General features: G+C 44.6%; 1 protein-coding gene across 1 annotated transcript in view; it reads left to right on the forward strand.

Moving 5' to 3' along the window:
• The window catches only part of LOC106567507 (gamma-aminobutyric acid receptor subunit beta-2), a 95,441-nt gene that overhangs the window by 19,216 nt on the left and 59,256 nt on the right, over nt 1-16,969 (forward strand). The window contains exon 4 of the mRNA XM_014136818.3: nt 16,329-16,549. Coding sequence (XP_013992293.1) covers nt 16,329-16,549 — 221 coding nt within the window. The remainder of the gene's footprint in view (nt 1-16,328; nt 16,550-16,969) is intronic.

Raw genomic sequence — 16,969 nt, forward strand, 5'->3', positions numbered from 1 at the left:
CAATGTTATCATAATGGTAAAACATATTTAAAGTCGTTAAGCTACCATATTAGTTGATTTAGATTTTATTCAAATACATTTAAATAAATACAAATCTAGAAAAATTTAATTTATTTTTCCCAAAATGCCACGCCCAAATGCCACCATAATTCAAGAACGATCCTTCTCCCAGTTTGGCTTGAAATATGCTTGTGAGGAAAGATTCAATCTCTCTCAGAAATAACATGACTCTTTGGATATCCCAAAATTATTTGAAGTCATTAAGCTACCATATCAGTTGATTTAGAATGCGAAGATGTACCAAAATGCATTGGATTAAGTACAGCACCCCCCCTACACTCTCCTGTAGGTCACACCAAGTCAGAGGAGGTATTGCTTATTTAAGGGTGTCCCTGGTCAAGGATGTATGTGCAAGCCTCCACACTGACTGACAATTGTGGGTCAGAAACAGCAGGATGCTTTTTCCAAGATGAGAACTCGTTTCGTGAATTGTGGTTGCCTGACATCGATCTCTAAATGTCAATGTATTACATTATCTCATTGTTGACAATATGAGATTTGGTTATGTTTTCGCTACACTACTGCAATAGCAATAAGGCTGCTCCTCAGACCTCCATAATGCATGAGGAATTGAGACTCCTAGCTCTGTTTGCTTAGATTGTTATTTTCTGTGTGGTGGAGTCAGAGGAATTTGAAAGGCTCTGGAAAGGCAGAAGCTCGGCAGAACAACCCTCTGAAACATACTACACATACCCACACGCAGCCATACACACAGCGGTACTCATATTTAAGCTACATACTAACTCTGGCACACACTTACTCACACACAGCATGCGCGCACAAACGTAGGCTCGTGACTACGCCAGCGCACACATACCAATGCACGTGCACACAGACACACACACACACGCACACACACACACACACACACATCAACACACGCACACGGAGGAAGAGGATGAGAGGCAAGTAAGTGGGAGGAATGGCATGGAGAGAAAGAGACTCATCTCTAATGTTAGACTGGTTTACATTCTGACGTCCACGGCTGAGATAGAAACTCTTGTCAACTTCCCCTCGAACTAAAACGAGCCCTAATAATCTTATCCCCTCTTCCGATGCCTCCCTATACAGATAAATTGCCACTCAAGTCAATGTCATTCTGGGACACAAAAGGCCTGCAGATGCACCAATCATATCAAATAAATTGCATACAGTCAGTTAACTGCACTGATGCCAACCACGGAGCTATTGGCTTGTGCTCGGGGATCACAAAAAAGGGCTGTCTAAATTCATTTCCCCTTCACAAGCCCGGAATGTTATGTCCGGGACAAGCTAAATAATGAAGGAGTAGAGAGGACCTAGAGAGAGTGGAAGGTATTTAGGCTATACAGCCCAAGAGATAGTGCCCCATTGAAACGCTCATCAACTCTCCAACAGGCTATACTTAGGAAATGATGAGCAAAAGACAAAATGATGACAAACCCTGTAAGAGGTTTAGTCCTCAGAGAAGAACAATGCCCTCTGGGGAATCCAATCATCCAACCAGAAAATGCTTTTTTGTTGTTTGAGTCTCAGTGTCTGAGGAGTGAAACCTCCTGTAAATGAACATGACACACACTGCATTGAGACTGCTGTGCCAGTTTACTGGCTGCTACGCCATTTCTAGACATTGTAATTTGTCGTGGTTGGTTTCTCCACTTCACCCTGCCATACAAAAGCAACATTTGTATTGTGTTTTTATTTCACAGGGCATTGGAGCAAAATATGGCGTTCCATTTCAGATATTCTGTGCAGTGGGGACAAGCTGTTCAAAGGATTCTACATATACCTAGATACAAGTATCCCAGGGTACTGGGTGGATATATACGTTATACAGCTGTGGGTATAAATCTGTTGTCTATTATTAGGAAACATTCTGTAGCAGTGCTGTATACTGTAGGTAGGCTATGTGAGTGGAATAAGGGATGCATCTTTTCTGAGAGCTTTTCCAGTGACTGAAGGGGGTTAACATCAGACCGTACTGTGGACATCTGGTTGAATGATGGGTGGATCAGGTCTTCTCACTCATTCTATTCCAAAGACAGGAGGCAAGTGTGAAGTTGCTTTAGGATTCAGGCGTCAGCAGACTTTTGCTGCCATGCCGTGTGAGGCATTCCAGTTCAGCTCTTGTCATAAACTCTTTAAAACCATCTAGCACCTTCTAATAGGATCCAACACCAGCTATGTTTTATGGATAGAGTAGCTTCCTTGGCGGTATTTATTCAGTAAGAATGATCAGATGTGTTCACACGCTTGCTGTGAAAGTGTCAGGACATTTTTTATTATTCAACAGAGGCACGTGGATTGACGCAAGAGTTGCCTCCTCAGAGATTGAGATGGAAAGTCACAGAGAGGGAGAAGAGGGAAGGAGATATAAAGAAAGAAAGGAGAGAGGGAGGTTGAAAGTGTGGTGAGAATAAAAGCAATATGCATCACTGCTCCACTGAGCTTTCCTTACCTTTCATATTCCATCCCTTCCAGCAAACACACCACTGTCATTGAAATGGATAACTCACTCCAAGGGTAGTGGGTGATGAGGAAGCAGAACTATAACCTATAGTCGCCACCCCCCCAATCCAACCCGCTCCCTCCACCACCATCCCGCTCTGCCTTGGTCCACTCAGGGTGGGGGACTGGTTATTGGAGGGAATAGTAACGAAAAGGTGTCCTTATTGCATGCTCTGCTGGGCCCTGCTATTGCCACTGCCAGGACACATTTGATAAGAGCCCGCCTAGTGAGGCAGCATCTCTACCCCGAGGATGTGTTTTATCCACAAATCGTGCCTGCAGCGTTTTTGGCCCAACACGGGTCAGTCATGCCAGGGCTACTCAACATGTTTTTTTTGTTTTAGTCATTGTTGTTTTAAATCTATGTGTGTATCGGAAACTAAACACATGCAATGGCATGGAGAGAGGATATATCTGAAATACCATTTCCAGCAATAAGGAAGAAGGTTATACAATGGATACAAAATGTGGACACTTGATTATTTCCTGTTGAATATAGTATTGGTAATGAAGCCTTACTTTCCTGTCAGCAGCTGAGTAATTGCACAACACTCTTTGGTACTCAGACCTGGCCCGTGATTCAACACTTCTCTTCAGTTAGCATTCTGCGAAAGCCTCTTAGGCTGTAGTGGCACTTGTCCTGAGTCTGAGAGGAGAAAAAGGATTTTGGAAACTTTCAAAAGGTAGAAAGAAAATGAAACCTTTAGATCTAACTTAATAATGCATAATCATAATCTAGGTTTTGATGCTGTGGAGGTTTGGTTTTGTGACTGCGATAAGTGGCCAAACTGAGCCATTGGATACAGCCATTTGTTAAAGAGGTTTGTTAATATGAAGCCAACAGCTGTGCGAGAGGTTGGAGAAAAATACTCTATTGTCGTCCTCACTGGCAGCCCAGCTCTCATAAAATCTAGCCGTCTCTTTTTCTCTCCTCTAACTTAGATTACTTAGTGATGCTCATTACCACTGGTGTTATGACAGACTCCTCCACACTGACACTGGCTAGCACTGCGATTCTGTTGATTCTCAGCAGCAGTTCTCCTTACAGAGAGATAGAGGCTATAACACGCCTTTGAGGAGCTCCATGTTTTACTCCAGTCCAAGTAACTTTGGCACAGTGGCCCATTAGCAGGGCCATCCTGCTAAGCAAGCCTTCCCTCTCAGGTGAAGCTGGTTCAAGACAATAGCAGCAATGGGATGACAAGGGGGACTCTCTATCCCTCAGCCATAATGCAGTCTTTATTCAAGTGTGGGGTCTGTCCAAACTTTGGACAGCTGTGAAAACTCCTCTGTAGGAAAACAGGAAATGCCTACAGTGATTATCTAATCGCTAACGAAAACATGCTTCAAATTGCATGAGATTTCATAATGGCGTGAATACTGTGGGTATAGGTGATAGTTGGCTTTATTGGCAAATTGGCAGTCAGACTGAATTGTACAGTACACACATTTACAATCATAGATAATAATAAAATAGTCAAATCCTAAACTAATCCTAAATTGCTGGTGTAATCCTTCTGCCAGGCGAGAACAGATGCAGTTTACTCTTACCCCAAGGGACTATTCCCCAGACACACGCAGTGAGCAGTCATGGCAAACTATTTGTTATCGTACATGGATCTATAAATGTTCATACTTCTCTGCCTGAATAAACACACACACATAACATGCATGGAAACACACACGGTTGCACACACAAACACGTAAACACATATACACACAGACACACACACTCTCTCTCTCTCACACACACACACTCTGTTCCTATCACCTTCTATCTCTTCTACTCTATGACTTCTAACAAGTTATTTTGCCAATATTGGTACTGTGGTCTACCGAATGCAGACTCTAGTGACAACATCAATGCATACAATACTCACAATAGTTCACTGTGGAGTGTTGTAGATCAGTGTAACCAAAGCCAAAGGGAGAGCTCATACTTCAATGCACCATGGCCTTGAGACTTGCGCATCAGAAAGAGAGAAGGCCATGCCTAGTAGATGCTACAGATATACTACCTTAATTTGACTAGTTTCTCACAACATTCAAATAATCCTGCAGTCACAGGACGTGATTTATTATATGGATTATAATGAATGGGCATTTGTCAGGGGTGATACATTTTTTGTTAGGGCAAATCAAGTTTGTCATTTCCTTTTAAAAATGTCAAACTTATGAAGCCTTTTTAAACATTGAATACACTACAAAGTTGAATTTCCTGCTACGCAGGAAAATGCTTTGCGACGACAGAGTGATCAAATTAAGATAGCAGATCTGTAGTGTGTAGTGATGAGTGGAGAGGGAACTAGGTTGTGAAGCCTCCATGGAAACAAAGCCCAGCATGTGTTGTTAAGATTGTGAGAGTGAGCGCAGCGAGAGTTATTACATAAAGATCAACTGGGATGTATCTCAAGTGTTGGGAGGCTGCATGTGCAGGACGGGGCCTGTTTAGTACAGTAAAGTGCTGTAAGTAGGCCTACAGATATACTATCTTAATTTGACCAGTTTCTCACACGTCAAATAATCCTGCAGCAACAGGAAACGTGAAATATTATGTGGATTATAATAATGGACATTTTTGTAATGGTTGATAAATTGTGCATTTGGGCAAATCAAGCCTGACATTTTAAAGTGAACATTACACCATTTAAAAGCCTTTCAAACCTTAAATACAGTGAGGGGAAAAAGTATTTGATTTTTATGTTTGCCCACTGACAAAGAAATGATAAGTCTATAATTTTAATGGTAGGTTTATTTGAACAGTGAGAGACAGAATAACAACAAAAAAATCCAGAAAAACGCATGTCAAAAATTTTATAAATTGATTTGCATTTTAATGAGGGAAATAAGTATTTGACCCCTCTGCAAAACATGACTTAGTACTTGGTGGCAAAACCCTTGTTGGCAATCATAGAGGTCAGATGTTTCTTGTAGTTGGCCACCAGGTTTGCACACATCTCAGGAGGGATTTTGTCCCACTCCTCTTTGTAGATCTTCTCCAAGTCATTAAGGTTTCGAGGCTGACGTTTGGCAACTCGAACCTTCAGCTCCCTCCACAGATTTCCTATGGGATTAAGGTCTGGAGACTGGCTAGGCCACTCCAGGACCTTAATGTGCTTCTTCTTGAGCCACTCCTTTGTTGCCTTGGCCGTGTGTTTTGGGTCATTGTCATGCTGGAATACCCATCCATGACCCATTTTCAATGCCCTGGCTGAGGGAAGGAGGTTCTCACCCAAGATTTGACGGTACATGGCCCCGTCAAATGATGCGGTGAAGTTGTCCTGTCCCCTTAGCAGAAAAACACCCCCAAAGCATAATGTTTCCACCTCCATGTTTGACGGTGGGGATGGTGTTCTTGGGGTCGTAGGCAGCATTCCTCCTTCTCCAAACATGGCGAGTTGAGTTGATGCCAAAGAGCTCCATTGTGGTCTCATCTGACCACAACACTTTCACCCAGTTGTCCTCTGAATCATTCAGATGTTAATTGGTAAACTTCAGACGGGCATGTATATGTGCTTTCTTGAGCAGGGGACCTTGCGGGCGCTGCAGGATTTCAGTCCTTCATGGCGTAGTGTGTTACCAATTCTTTTCTTGGTGACTATGGTCCAGCTGCCTTGAGATCATTGACAAGATCCTCCCGTGTAGTTCTGGGCTGATTTCTCACCGTTGTCATGATCATTGCAACTCCACGAGGTGAGATCTTGCATGGAGCCCCAGGCCGAGGGAGATTGACAGTTCTTTTGTGTTTCTTCCTTTGCGAATAATCGCACCAACAGTTGTCACCTCACCAAGCTGCTTGGCGATGGTCGTGTAGCCCATTCCAGCCTTGTGTAGGTCTACAATCTTGTCCCTGACATCCTTGGAGAGCTCTTTGGTCTTGGCCATGGTGGAGAGTTTGGAATCTGATTGATTGATTGCTTCTGTGGACAGGTGTCTTTTATACAGGTAACAAACTGAGATTAGGAGCACTCCCTTTAAGAGTGTGCTACTAATCTCAGCTCGTTACCTGTATAAAAGACACCTGGGAGCCAGAAATCTTTCTGATTGAGAGGGGTTGAAATACTTATTTCCCTCATTAAAATGCAAATCAATGTATAAAATTTTTGACATGCGTTTTTCTGGATTTCTTTGTTGTTATTCTGTCTCTCACTGTTCAAATAAACCTATCATTATATTTATAGACTGATCCTTTCTTTGTCAGTGGGCAAACGTACATAATCAGCAGGGGATCAAATACTTTTTTCCCTCACTGTACCTTCTGTCTGGAGTGTTAACACGGCAGCCTAGTTACTTAGGCTTGGAGCAGTAGTTGATTCGTCAGAGGATCAGGTGCAAAAATAGATATTTACAATAGGCTTTCGCTGTAAAGCCTATTGTAAATCGGACAATGCAGTTAGATTAACAATAATTTAAGCTTTTAACCTATATAAGATACTTGTATGTTCATAAATGTTTAATATTATGATTATTTATTTGAATTGCGCACCCTCCAATTTCACCGGACGGGACGCCTAGCCCTAATTATTTTTAAATAAATGGAATCTATTTTTGCACCTGATCCTCTGACGCGCGCCCACAGACTGATTTCCAACTGTGGCTCCCGGTACAAAAACTCAAAATTCTTCCTTGTTTTGGAAGAAACAAGCCTGAAACCTTGATCGAAGACTGTTGACATCTAGTGGAAGCCATAGGAATTGCAGTCTGGGAGCTGGAATTACATAGGACCCATACCTTTCCATTGAAAGAGCATGGGATCTCAAAAAAGATATATTTCCGGTTGATCTTTCTTTGGATTTTTGGCTACCATATCAATTGTGTTATAGTCTCATACATTATTTTAACATTTCTACAAACTTCAACGTGTTTTATATCCAATGATACCAATCATATGCATATCCTGGCTTCTGGGCCTAAGTAACATGCAGTTTACTTTGGGCACGTCAGTAAGGCGGAAATTCTGAAAAAAGGACCCTAGCCCTAAGAAGTCAGTGCAGGTGATGAAGAACTGGATACAGAGGTTATTTACTAAATACAAATGCAGGAAAATAATAAAAAACGCATCATGTAAAATGTTCTTCCCATGTTTCATGAGCTGAAATAAAAGATCCCAGAAATGTTCCATATGCACAAAAACCTTATTTCTCTCAAATGTTTTGCACAAATTTGTTTACATCTCTGTTAGTGAGCATTTCACCTTTGCCAAGATAATCCATCCACCTGACAGGTGTGGCATGTCAAGAAGCTGATTACACAGCATGAGCATTACACAGGTGCACTGTGTGTGCTGGGGACAATAAAAGGCCACTCTACAACGTACAGTTTTGTCACACGACACAATGCCACAGATTTCTCAAGTTTTGAGGGATCATGCAATTGGCATGCTGACTGCAGGAATTTCCCCCAGAGCTGTTTCCAGACAATTTAATGTAAATTACCCTACCAAAGCCCACAACGTCATTTTTGAGAAGTCAAACCAGCCTCACAACCGCAAACTATGTGTATGGCGCCGTGTGGGTGAGCAGTTTGCTGATGTCAACGTTATGAACAGACTCCCCTGTCCCATGGTGGCTGTGGTGTTATGGTATGGGCAGGCATAAGCTACGAACAACGAACATAATTGCCTTTTGTTGTGACATTCATCCGCCCCTATCACCTCATATTTCAGCATGATAATGCACAGCCCCATGTCACAAAGATCTGTACATAATTCCTGGAAGCTGAAAATGTCCCAGTTCTTCCGTGGCCTGCATACTCACCAGACATGTCACCCATTGAGCATGTTTGGGATGCTCTGGATCATGAATGAATGACAGCGTGTTCTAGTTTCCGCCAATATCCAGCAACTTCGCACAGCCATTGAAGAGAAGTGAGATAACATTCCACACGCCACAATCAACAGCCTGATCAACTCTATGCGAAGGAGGTGTCGCCGTGCTGAATGAGCACGCCTTTTCTACTCAACCCAAAAGCTCTTTAAAGGGCTCAGTGTCGCTGCTCCACCAGTATCGCTGCTCCACCAGTATCGCTATGCTTAGGCCTCCCAGATCCCCCGGAATGCCCTAGCTGCGCCATCCTTTCTTTAAATGAGAGGAAGTAGCGGTGGGCATTTTTCAGGGTAGATTTCCCTCTAGAAGACGCCATGACTGTGTTAGCCTCAGATTCTGAGGCGTCATATGACAATGGTGCCTCTAGAGAAGACGAGGATGTTGGGAAGTGTTTGGGGTTTTCTCCGGAAAAATCCACCCTACTGACCGAGGCTGAAATGACCCCCATCCCTAGGGAGAGCGAGGGGAATTTCACATCCTTGGTCGAGGAGGAGACGGGCTCTGAGTTTTCAGCAGCCCCCTCCTACGCAACGGCCTCTCTGCGCTCTGACTTTACAGGGCTCATTGAATGGGCCGCGAGCCATCTGGAGATTACATTGCCTCCAACTCGGAAGTGGATATGATGGTGGGCGGCCCATACTCAAGACCAAGAAGGGTCTTTGCCGGCTATGCCTTCGCTCTGAAAATACGTGGAGGGTGCATGGGGGTTGCCTTTAACGGTCAGAGCGCTGGCAAAGGCGTACACCCCATTCATCAGAGTCCTTTATTCTAGGTGAATAGGCTGTAGCAGCAGCAAATAATATTGTCCTCCTAGCAGCCTCTCTGTCCCTTCTCACCACTGGTAAGACTGAGCTTTTGGAAGAGGAGATAGAGGAAGCGTTGAAGATTTATGGCGCCAACCTCCATCTCACACAAGCATTGGCTGTATGCGCGGGGAGGTCCATGGCCACAACGGTGGTCTCGGAGCGACACCTCTGGCTGTCAATGACGGCTATGAAGGAGACCGCCAAAGCCACCCTGCTAAACGCCCCCATCTCTTACAGCAGTCTCTTCGGAGCCGCCTATCGAGACAACTGCCTTTAGCAGGAGGGTCTAGAGCAGCTTCAACAGACCTCCCTCGCTCCACCGTCTCTAATAGACCTGGGTCTACGGCCAGACGGTGAGCCCGTCGAACGGCAGCATCCGGTGCACCAAGAGACGCTCTTGTTGAGCCGCCCTTGATGAGCCGCAATGCTATACTTCATAAAAACCCTACACCACACACTCATATGAGCAATGTGACTCAGGGTCTAAAGAACAGCTCGTTGTACACAACCCCATGTTGACGCAATCTCTAATAGACCTGGGTCTACGGCCAGACGGTGAGCCCGTCGAACGGCAGCATCCGGTGCACCAAGAGACGCTCTTGTTGAGCCGCCCTTGATGAGCCACAATGCTATACTTCATAAAAACCCTACACCACACACTCATATGAGCAATGTGACTCAGGGTCTAAAGAACAGCTCGTTGTACACAACCCCATGTTGACGCAATCACTATTGGGAGACGCACACTAACTCAGGCAGGCGTGCTGCGTTCATGGAGGGCTGGAACCACAAGGTCACGTGTAAAACCAACGTGTCGTCGCCCCCGTTTCTCACAGAACGCGGCAATATTTCCTCCCCCTTTCAAGGGGCAACCTTGCGCATTCCGTCATGACACCATTGGGCCTCATGTCGTCTACCCACTCCGTGGTTCCGCTGGGACTTCTGCATGTGTGCAGAACACAGCGATGGTTTGCCAAACTACGACTGGACCCAGTGAGTCACAGTCATCGGTTGTTGGTGGTTTCCCTCTCGCTCAGAGCGAACCTGAACTATTGGAGAGACCCGTGCGTTCTGACGCAAGGGGTCCCAATAGGCAAAGTGTCCTCCTATATTCCAATGTTTACAGATGCTTGTCTGACTGGATGAGGAGGGACATATCAAGCTCGGGCGATCGGAGGTGTGTGGCCTCACTCGGGATGCCACATCAACCTCCTGGAGTTGGAGACCGTTCTACTGGTTCTGACTTACTTCGTGTCTACCCTATGGGGTCGCGACATGCTGGTGTGGTGCTGGTGCTGGTGACAACTGAACCACAGTAGCCTACATAAATCGCCAAGGAGAAGTCAGGTCTCCTGCACTCCACCGGCTGGCAGAGGAATTGTGGATGTGGGCTCACGAGCACCTTCGCTTGTTGACAGCAGCACACATTCCAGGCTATCAGAACGTTGGAGCAGACCTCATGTCTCGAGGGGGTCCCCGAGATAACGAGTGGCAGCTGCACCCCGACATTGTTCTCCAAATATGGGAATGGTTTGGGAGAGCCGAAGTAGACCTGTTCGCGTCACGTGTAAACGTGCAGTGTCCCCTATGGTTCTCACTACGAGCCCAGGACAAACCGCCACTAGGGATAGACGCTTTTGCGCACCAACTGTGGCCGGATGTTCTCCTGGATGCATTTCCCACTGCTAGCCCGCGTGAGAACAGGAGGGCTGTCAATCATATTGATAGCCCCCGATCCCCCAGGGGCCCAGTGGTACACGGAGATGACTCAAATGTTGGTTGCGCCAACATGGCCCATTCCACATCGAGAGGACGCGATGTCTCAGGCGGGAGGCATAATAGAGCAATTGCCTCTAATCGGCCAACCACTGAGGGTCTGGCACCTGAGAGGGACAGATTAGAGCACCGTGGGTTATCTGATTAAGTAATCAGAACCCTACAGGGCTCGCGTGCCAGTTCCACATCCAGGATGTATGAACGTGTTTTCACAATGGTGTGCCACAGAGAATGTGGACCCCGTGTGCTGTCAGGTTGAGAGCGTGCTCTCATTCCTACAGCTCATGTTTGACATCAGCGCTCACCTGCCACCATTAAGGTGTTCGCGGCAGCGATTTCATCTTGTCATGAGGGGTTTGGCAGAGACACCGTCTTCAGCCACCCTCTAGTAAAACGGTTTCTATTGGGAACGCTGCGGCTTAGGCCAGTGCCTAGAGCCATGCTTCCCGAGTGGGATTTATCTTTGGTACTCGAGGCGCTCGGCGAGACGCCTTTTGAGCCATTGAATCAAATCCCCCTCAAGATGCTATCTCTGAAGACGGCACTGTTGCTTGCTTTGACAACGGCCAAGCGCATCAGTGATTTGTGTGCTCTTTCGACGAGACCCGACTGCCTTGCCATCAATGGCGATCTGAGCAGAGCGGTGTTACGTCCTATCCCAGAATTTATGCCGAAGGCTTTTAAAAGCTCATATAGGTCACAGACCGTTGAGCAGTGGGCCTTCTCCCCCCCTCCCCATGCAGAGAGGAGAGAGGAGAGGCTTCATCACATGTGCCCGGTGCGGCGATGATTAGGTCATCGCCTCAGCTGTTTGTGTGTCACGATGCTAGTACACTTGGTAGACCACTTTCAAAACAGTGGCTGTCTCATTGGTTTTGCGAAGGCATTGAGACGGTTTATGAGGCGGCAGGGCGACCACTGCCTCAGGGAATAAGAGCCCACTCCACTCGTGGAGTAGCGGCATCTACGGCCCTTTTCAGAGGAACATGGGTAGAGGATATTTGTGCAGCGGCGTCGTGGTCGTCACCATCTCCTTTTATCCGGTTCTACCTTCTAGACTTGTCTTCTAACTCGCTAGCTCGTTCTGTACTCAGCGTGGCTGATGGGAGAACATGAGTTAAGGGAAAAGATGCAGGACCGTTGGGCGTGGTTCCCATTAGGTCCGCTCTTTTTCAAGGAGAGAGACGTTTGACATGACTCATATCTGAATTTGTCAGTACAGTAGAGTATATGTCTTGACTGCCCACCAGTGTTTCACTGTGTTGGGGCAGAGTGATGAGGGAAATAGTACTGTAACTGGTATTACTGTACTATTAGACCGGTCACTAACTTTGATGGAATATTGAGGTATCATCTATCTGCTGAGTCAGATTAGTATGACCCATATTCTGTTATCTGCCCACGAATCATTGGTTTTGGCCTATGGATTGAGTGTGGCGGATTACACTGAGATATCAGTGAGTATGTCTTCTAAATTGGTTCAGCCTGCACTCAGCATTGCTGATGGGAGGGCTAGAACTAAGGTGAGAAACGCAGGACCAATGGACAGGGTTTCCATCAGGTCCGCTTTTCCCTATTAGAATGACTACATGACAAGACTCCTGGCTGAGGGTGTGGTACAGTAGAGTCACATGTTATATCCTGCCCACAAGTCTATGACTGTGTTTAGGGGTATAGTTCTGTAACTAGTATTACAGTACTATTAGACAAATCTTTAATATTGACAGAATATTGAAGTATCATCTATCTGCTTGTACAGATTAGTATGGCTCATATTCTGTTTATCTTCCCACTAGTCATTGGTGAATGCCTCCAGGCTGAGTAGGGTGGATAAGACTGAGGACGCAGTATATTGTGACACTGTGTTTACACAGTATGTTACAGTACTGCGGGATTTGGTCGCAGCCATAGCTGAGCCCGACCTTTTCATTAGTTTTGGAAGTGTTAGGTTCGGCAGATAGTACATTTTAGAGCGTTGCGCTCCGCCTTAAACCACTAGGAGCAGAGCTCCCCTATGGGGCGGAGCTCCACGAAGTAGAACGATAGTTACCGGAGTTATAACTCCAGTTCTATGAGTGAAGCGGAGACTCATACGACTTAAGGCCCTGCCGACCCCCAGTCTTGCTGAAGATAATTTCGGCGGGAGGCTGATTGAGGGGACACCTGTACTTCTATTGGCTGCATGTGTGTGTGTAATTTTGTGTGTAATTTTCTCTCAGGCTGTTCGCTGCCTAGGAAGTGGGGTATGCCACTAGGAGCAGAGCTCCCACATGGGGCTCCGCTCCACTCATAGAACTGGAGTTACAAATCCGGTAACTGTCGTTTTCTGATCCACGCCCCTACTTTTTGTTAATGTATCTGTGAACAACACGTGCATATGTGTATTCTCAGGCATGTGAAATCCATAGATTAGGGCTTAATGAATTGCTTTCAATTGACTGATTTCCTTATATGAACTGTAACTCAGGAAAATTATTGAAATTGTTGCATGTTTCCCCTTACAAAAACAGATTGCCGTTTTGAAACTGCAGTAAAAGTGCTGTAACTGCAGTCGACTGTGGTATTTTGGACGCAGTAATTGCAGAATAACTGCAGTGTATTGCAGTTGAACTGCAGTTATACTGCACTCTAACTGCAGTTATACTGCAAAATTACTGCAGTAAATTTTATTTATTTATTTTGGGCACAGTATTTGCAGCATACGGCGGCTATACTGCACTCTGACTGCAATCGTTTTCGTAAGGGGCTTTTATATTTTTGTTTAGTATATACAACTCACACAGCTGAGTAGATGCCTATATACTGGCAGATCTTTGTCACAGCATGTTACCTCATAAGCAGCCTCTCTGAATGATAAAAAGAAATTCCCTAACCTGGCATAAACCATTAGCACCTAGACCAGGTATTATTAGTATTTTCAATAGACAGTGTTAATACACCTCACAGGCAATACTATTGATCAATCGACATAACAACGACCGACAATTAACACTTTATTGAATATAAATATGTAATTTGCATAAACATTAACATTTTTGATTAGCAGTAGAAACACCCCTAGCCAGAAAAGGAAATCGAAACATTTCAAAATTATGAAAGTTACAACCAGGCTCTGCTGTTTGTTCTTTAATGTTATGATGCACAATGTTTGATGGGACTTGGAATAGCATAGGTAGGTCAGCAAAAATGTTAGCAACAAACTTTGTTGCAAACAAGGAGTTCATGTGGAGAGAAATGAAGGGATGTGTTGGGCGTGATTCACATGACGATAGCTCACTGACTCAATCTCTGTTTCTGCTTTCATGCCCCCCTTTCCAGTCAGTCCATTTAGTGTAGTAGATATAGGGATGTCATCATCTTTGCAACCAACAGACATATCCAAAATGCATGTTCAGCCTCTGTTAGGAGAAGTGGATCTGCCAGTGGTGACAAAAGTGCCCTGAGACAGCAAGTTTCCCAAGTAAATTTTTCATGGATGGATGGATTGCTGTGCTTCTTATTGTTAGCGTAGCAGAAGCAGTGTGCTGGCTTGGCTGTTTGTTCCAAATTTACTCTGAACATTTTGCAATACTCTCTGGCTAACCCCACAAATGATTATATTCAGCTGAAATGCAATGTGCTCCCCAACTGTAATTTTGTCAATTGTTGTTTTATAGAGAATATTAGTAATCATTTGCAGTGACTCATAAGTCAATACATTTAGTTATGAAGTCAGGACTAGGCTAAGTTACCAAGGATGTAAAAAACCTGAAGTTGTCAATATACAGTATATGAAGTGGGGTGATATTTTCTCTCCTTAGATATTTTTTAGCTTGTTTTTCTATTAAACATATTGATGATGTAATATCTACAGTACACAGATACACGTTAAACAGAATACCTGTTTACAGTGCAGTGCAGACATGCACTACATGGCCAAAAGTATGTGGGCACCTGCTCGTTGAACATCTCATTCCAGAATCATGGGCATTAATGTGGAGTTGGTCCCCCTTTGCTGCTATAACAGCCTCCACTCTTCTGGGAAGGCTTTCCACTAGATGCTAGAACATTGGTTGAGATCAGGGCTCTGTGCAGGCCAGTCAAGTTCTTCCATACCGATCTCAACAAACCATTTCTGTATCGACCTCACTTTGTGCACGGGGGCATTGTCATGCTGAAACAGGAAAGGGCCTTCCCCAAAATGTTGCCATAAATTTGGAAGGACAGAATAATTAAGAATGTCATTGTATGCTGTAGCATTAAGATTTCCCTTCACTAGAACTAAGGGGCCTAGCCTGAACCATGAAAAACAGCCCCACACCATTATTTCTCCTCCACCAAACGTTACATTTGGCACTATGCATTTGGGCGGGTAGTGTTCTCCTGGCATCGGCCTAACCCAGATTTGTCCGTCGGACTGGCAGATGGTGAAGTGTGATTCATCACTCCAGAGAATGCATTTTCACTACTCAAAAGTCCAATGGCGGCAAGCTTTACATCACTCCAGTCGACACTTGGCATTGCGCATGGTGATGTTAGGCTTGTGTGCTGCTGCTCGGCCATGGAAACCTATTTCATGAAGCTCCCTACGAACAGTTCTTGTGCTGATGTTGCTTCCGGAAGCAGATTGGAACTCGGTAGGGAGTGTTGCAACCGAGGACAGACAACGTGCTACGCACTATGTGCTCTGTGAGCTTGTGTGTCCTACGTTGTTGCTCCTAGGCGTTTCCACTTCACAATAACAGCACTTACAGTTGACCTGGGCCACTCTAGCAAGGCAGAAATTTGATGAACTGACTTGTTGGAAAGTCACTGAGCTCTTCAGTAAGGCCATTCTACTGCCAATGTTTGTCTATGAAGATTGCATGGCTGGGTGCTCGATTTTATACACCTGTCAGCAACGGGTGTGGCTGAAATAGTCAAATCCACTAATTTGAAGGGGCGTCTACATACTTTTGTATATATAGTGTAGCTTTTTGAGTTGTTGTGATGCGAATGCACAATGCCAAGGGAGGTTCTGAAACTCTTGCTACTGAAATAAAAACATGTTTTTTTATTTGGACATGCTGGCATTTGCTATTCACGTGTGTAGTAGTACTAAGCCATTGCAGACAACATTCTTAAAACCAACAGTATTGTCTTGCTAAAATAACATTTTTGGGGTCTCTATAACTCTGTCAAAGACAAATGGTCAGACACTACTCATGTTAACTAGTCATGTTGAGTTAATATATATTTTCTTGTCTTTCCATCCTGATCCCTGGGCCCCAGTAAAATCTCTCTCTCTCTCTCTCTCTCTCTCTCTCGCGCTCTCTCTATGTCTCTCTCTGTCTCTCTCTATGTCTCTCTATGTCTCTGCTCTCTCTCTCTGTCTATCTATCTTTCTCTTTTTTAGGACTATACATTGACTATGTATTTCCAGCAAGCTTGGCGAGACAAGCGGTTATCCTACTCAGAGATTCCCCTCAATCTCACCCTGGATAACCGGGTAGCGGATCAGCTGTGGGTCCCGGACACCTACTTCCTAAATGACAAGAAGTCTTTTGTCCATGGTGTCACAGTGAAAAACAGAATGATTCGACTGCATCCAGATGGCACTGTGCTCTATAGCCTGAGGTAATGTTTGTAATGTTTCATAATTGTAAACAAATCAATGACTTGACATTACTTTGGAGAAATAAGTAAATATTGTAACCAAACCATGTACAAAATCACACCTGGAATAGGCCTATCTCTACCCAATAAAGACAATGTTTGTTGGCAAGTTACTTAGTGAGCCGGTAGACTTAGTCATCCATCATCATTATCTTTCTAGCTATCCAACAGTATGAGAGCAGATGATCCATATCATTGAATATTCCCCAGATTCATTTTAACAAATTACCGGATACTTTAGACAACAGTATCTGTCAACTGAAAAGCCTGTTTGACATTTTGGGTTGTTCAGTTTGAGATGCTATAACCTGTTTCCTGATTAATGGTCTCTATATAAAGTGAATGGATTACAATGGAATATTGAAATGGGATGGGATCTCT

Source organism: Salmo salar, chromosome 13, assembly GCF_965601325.2.
Source record: "Salmo salar chromosome 13, fSalSal1, whole genome shotgun sequence".
Taxonomy (NCBI): domain Eukaryota; kingdom Metazoa; phylum Chordata; class Actinopteri; order Salmoniformes; family Salmonidae; genus Salmo; species Salmo salar.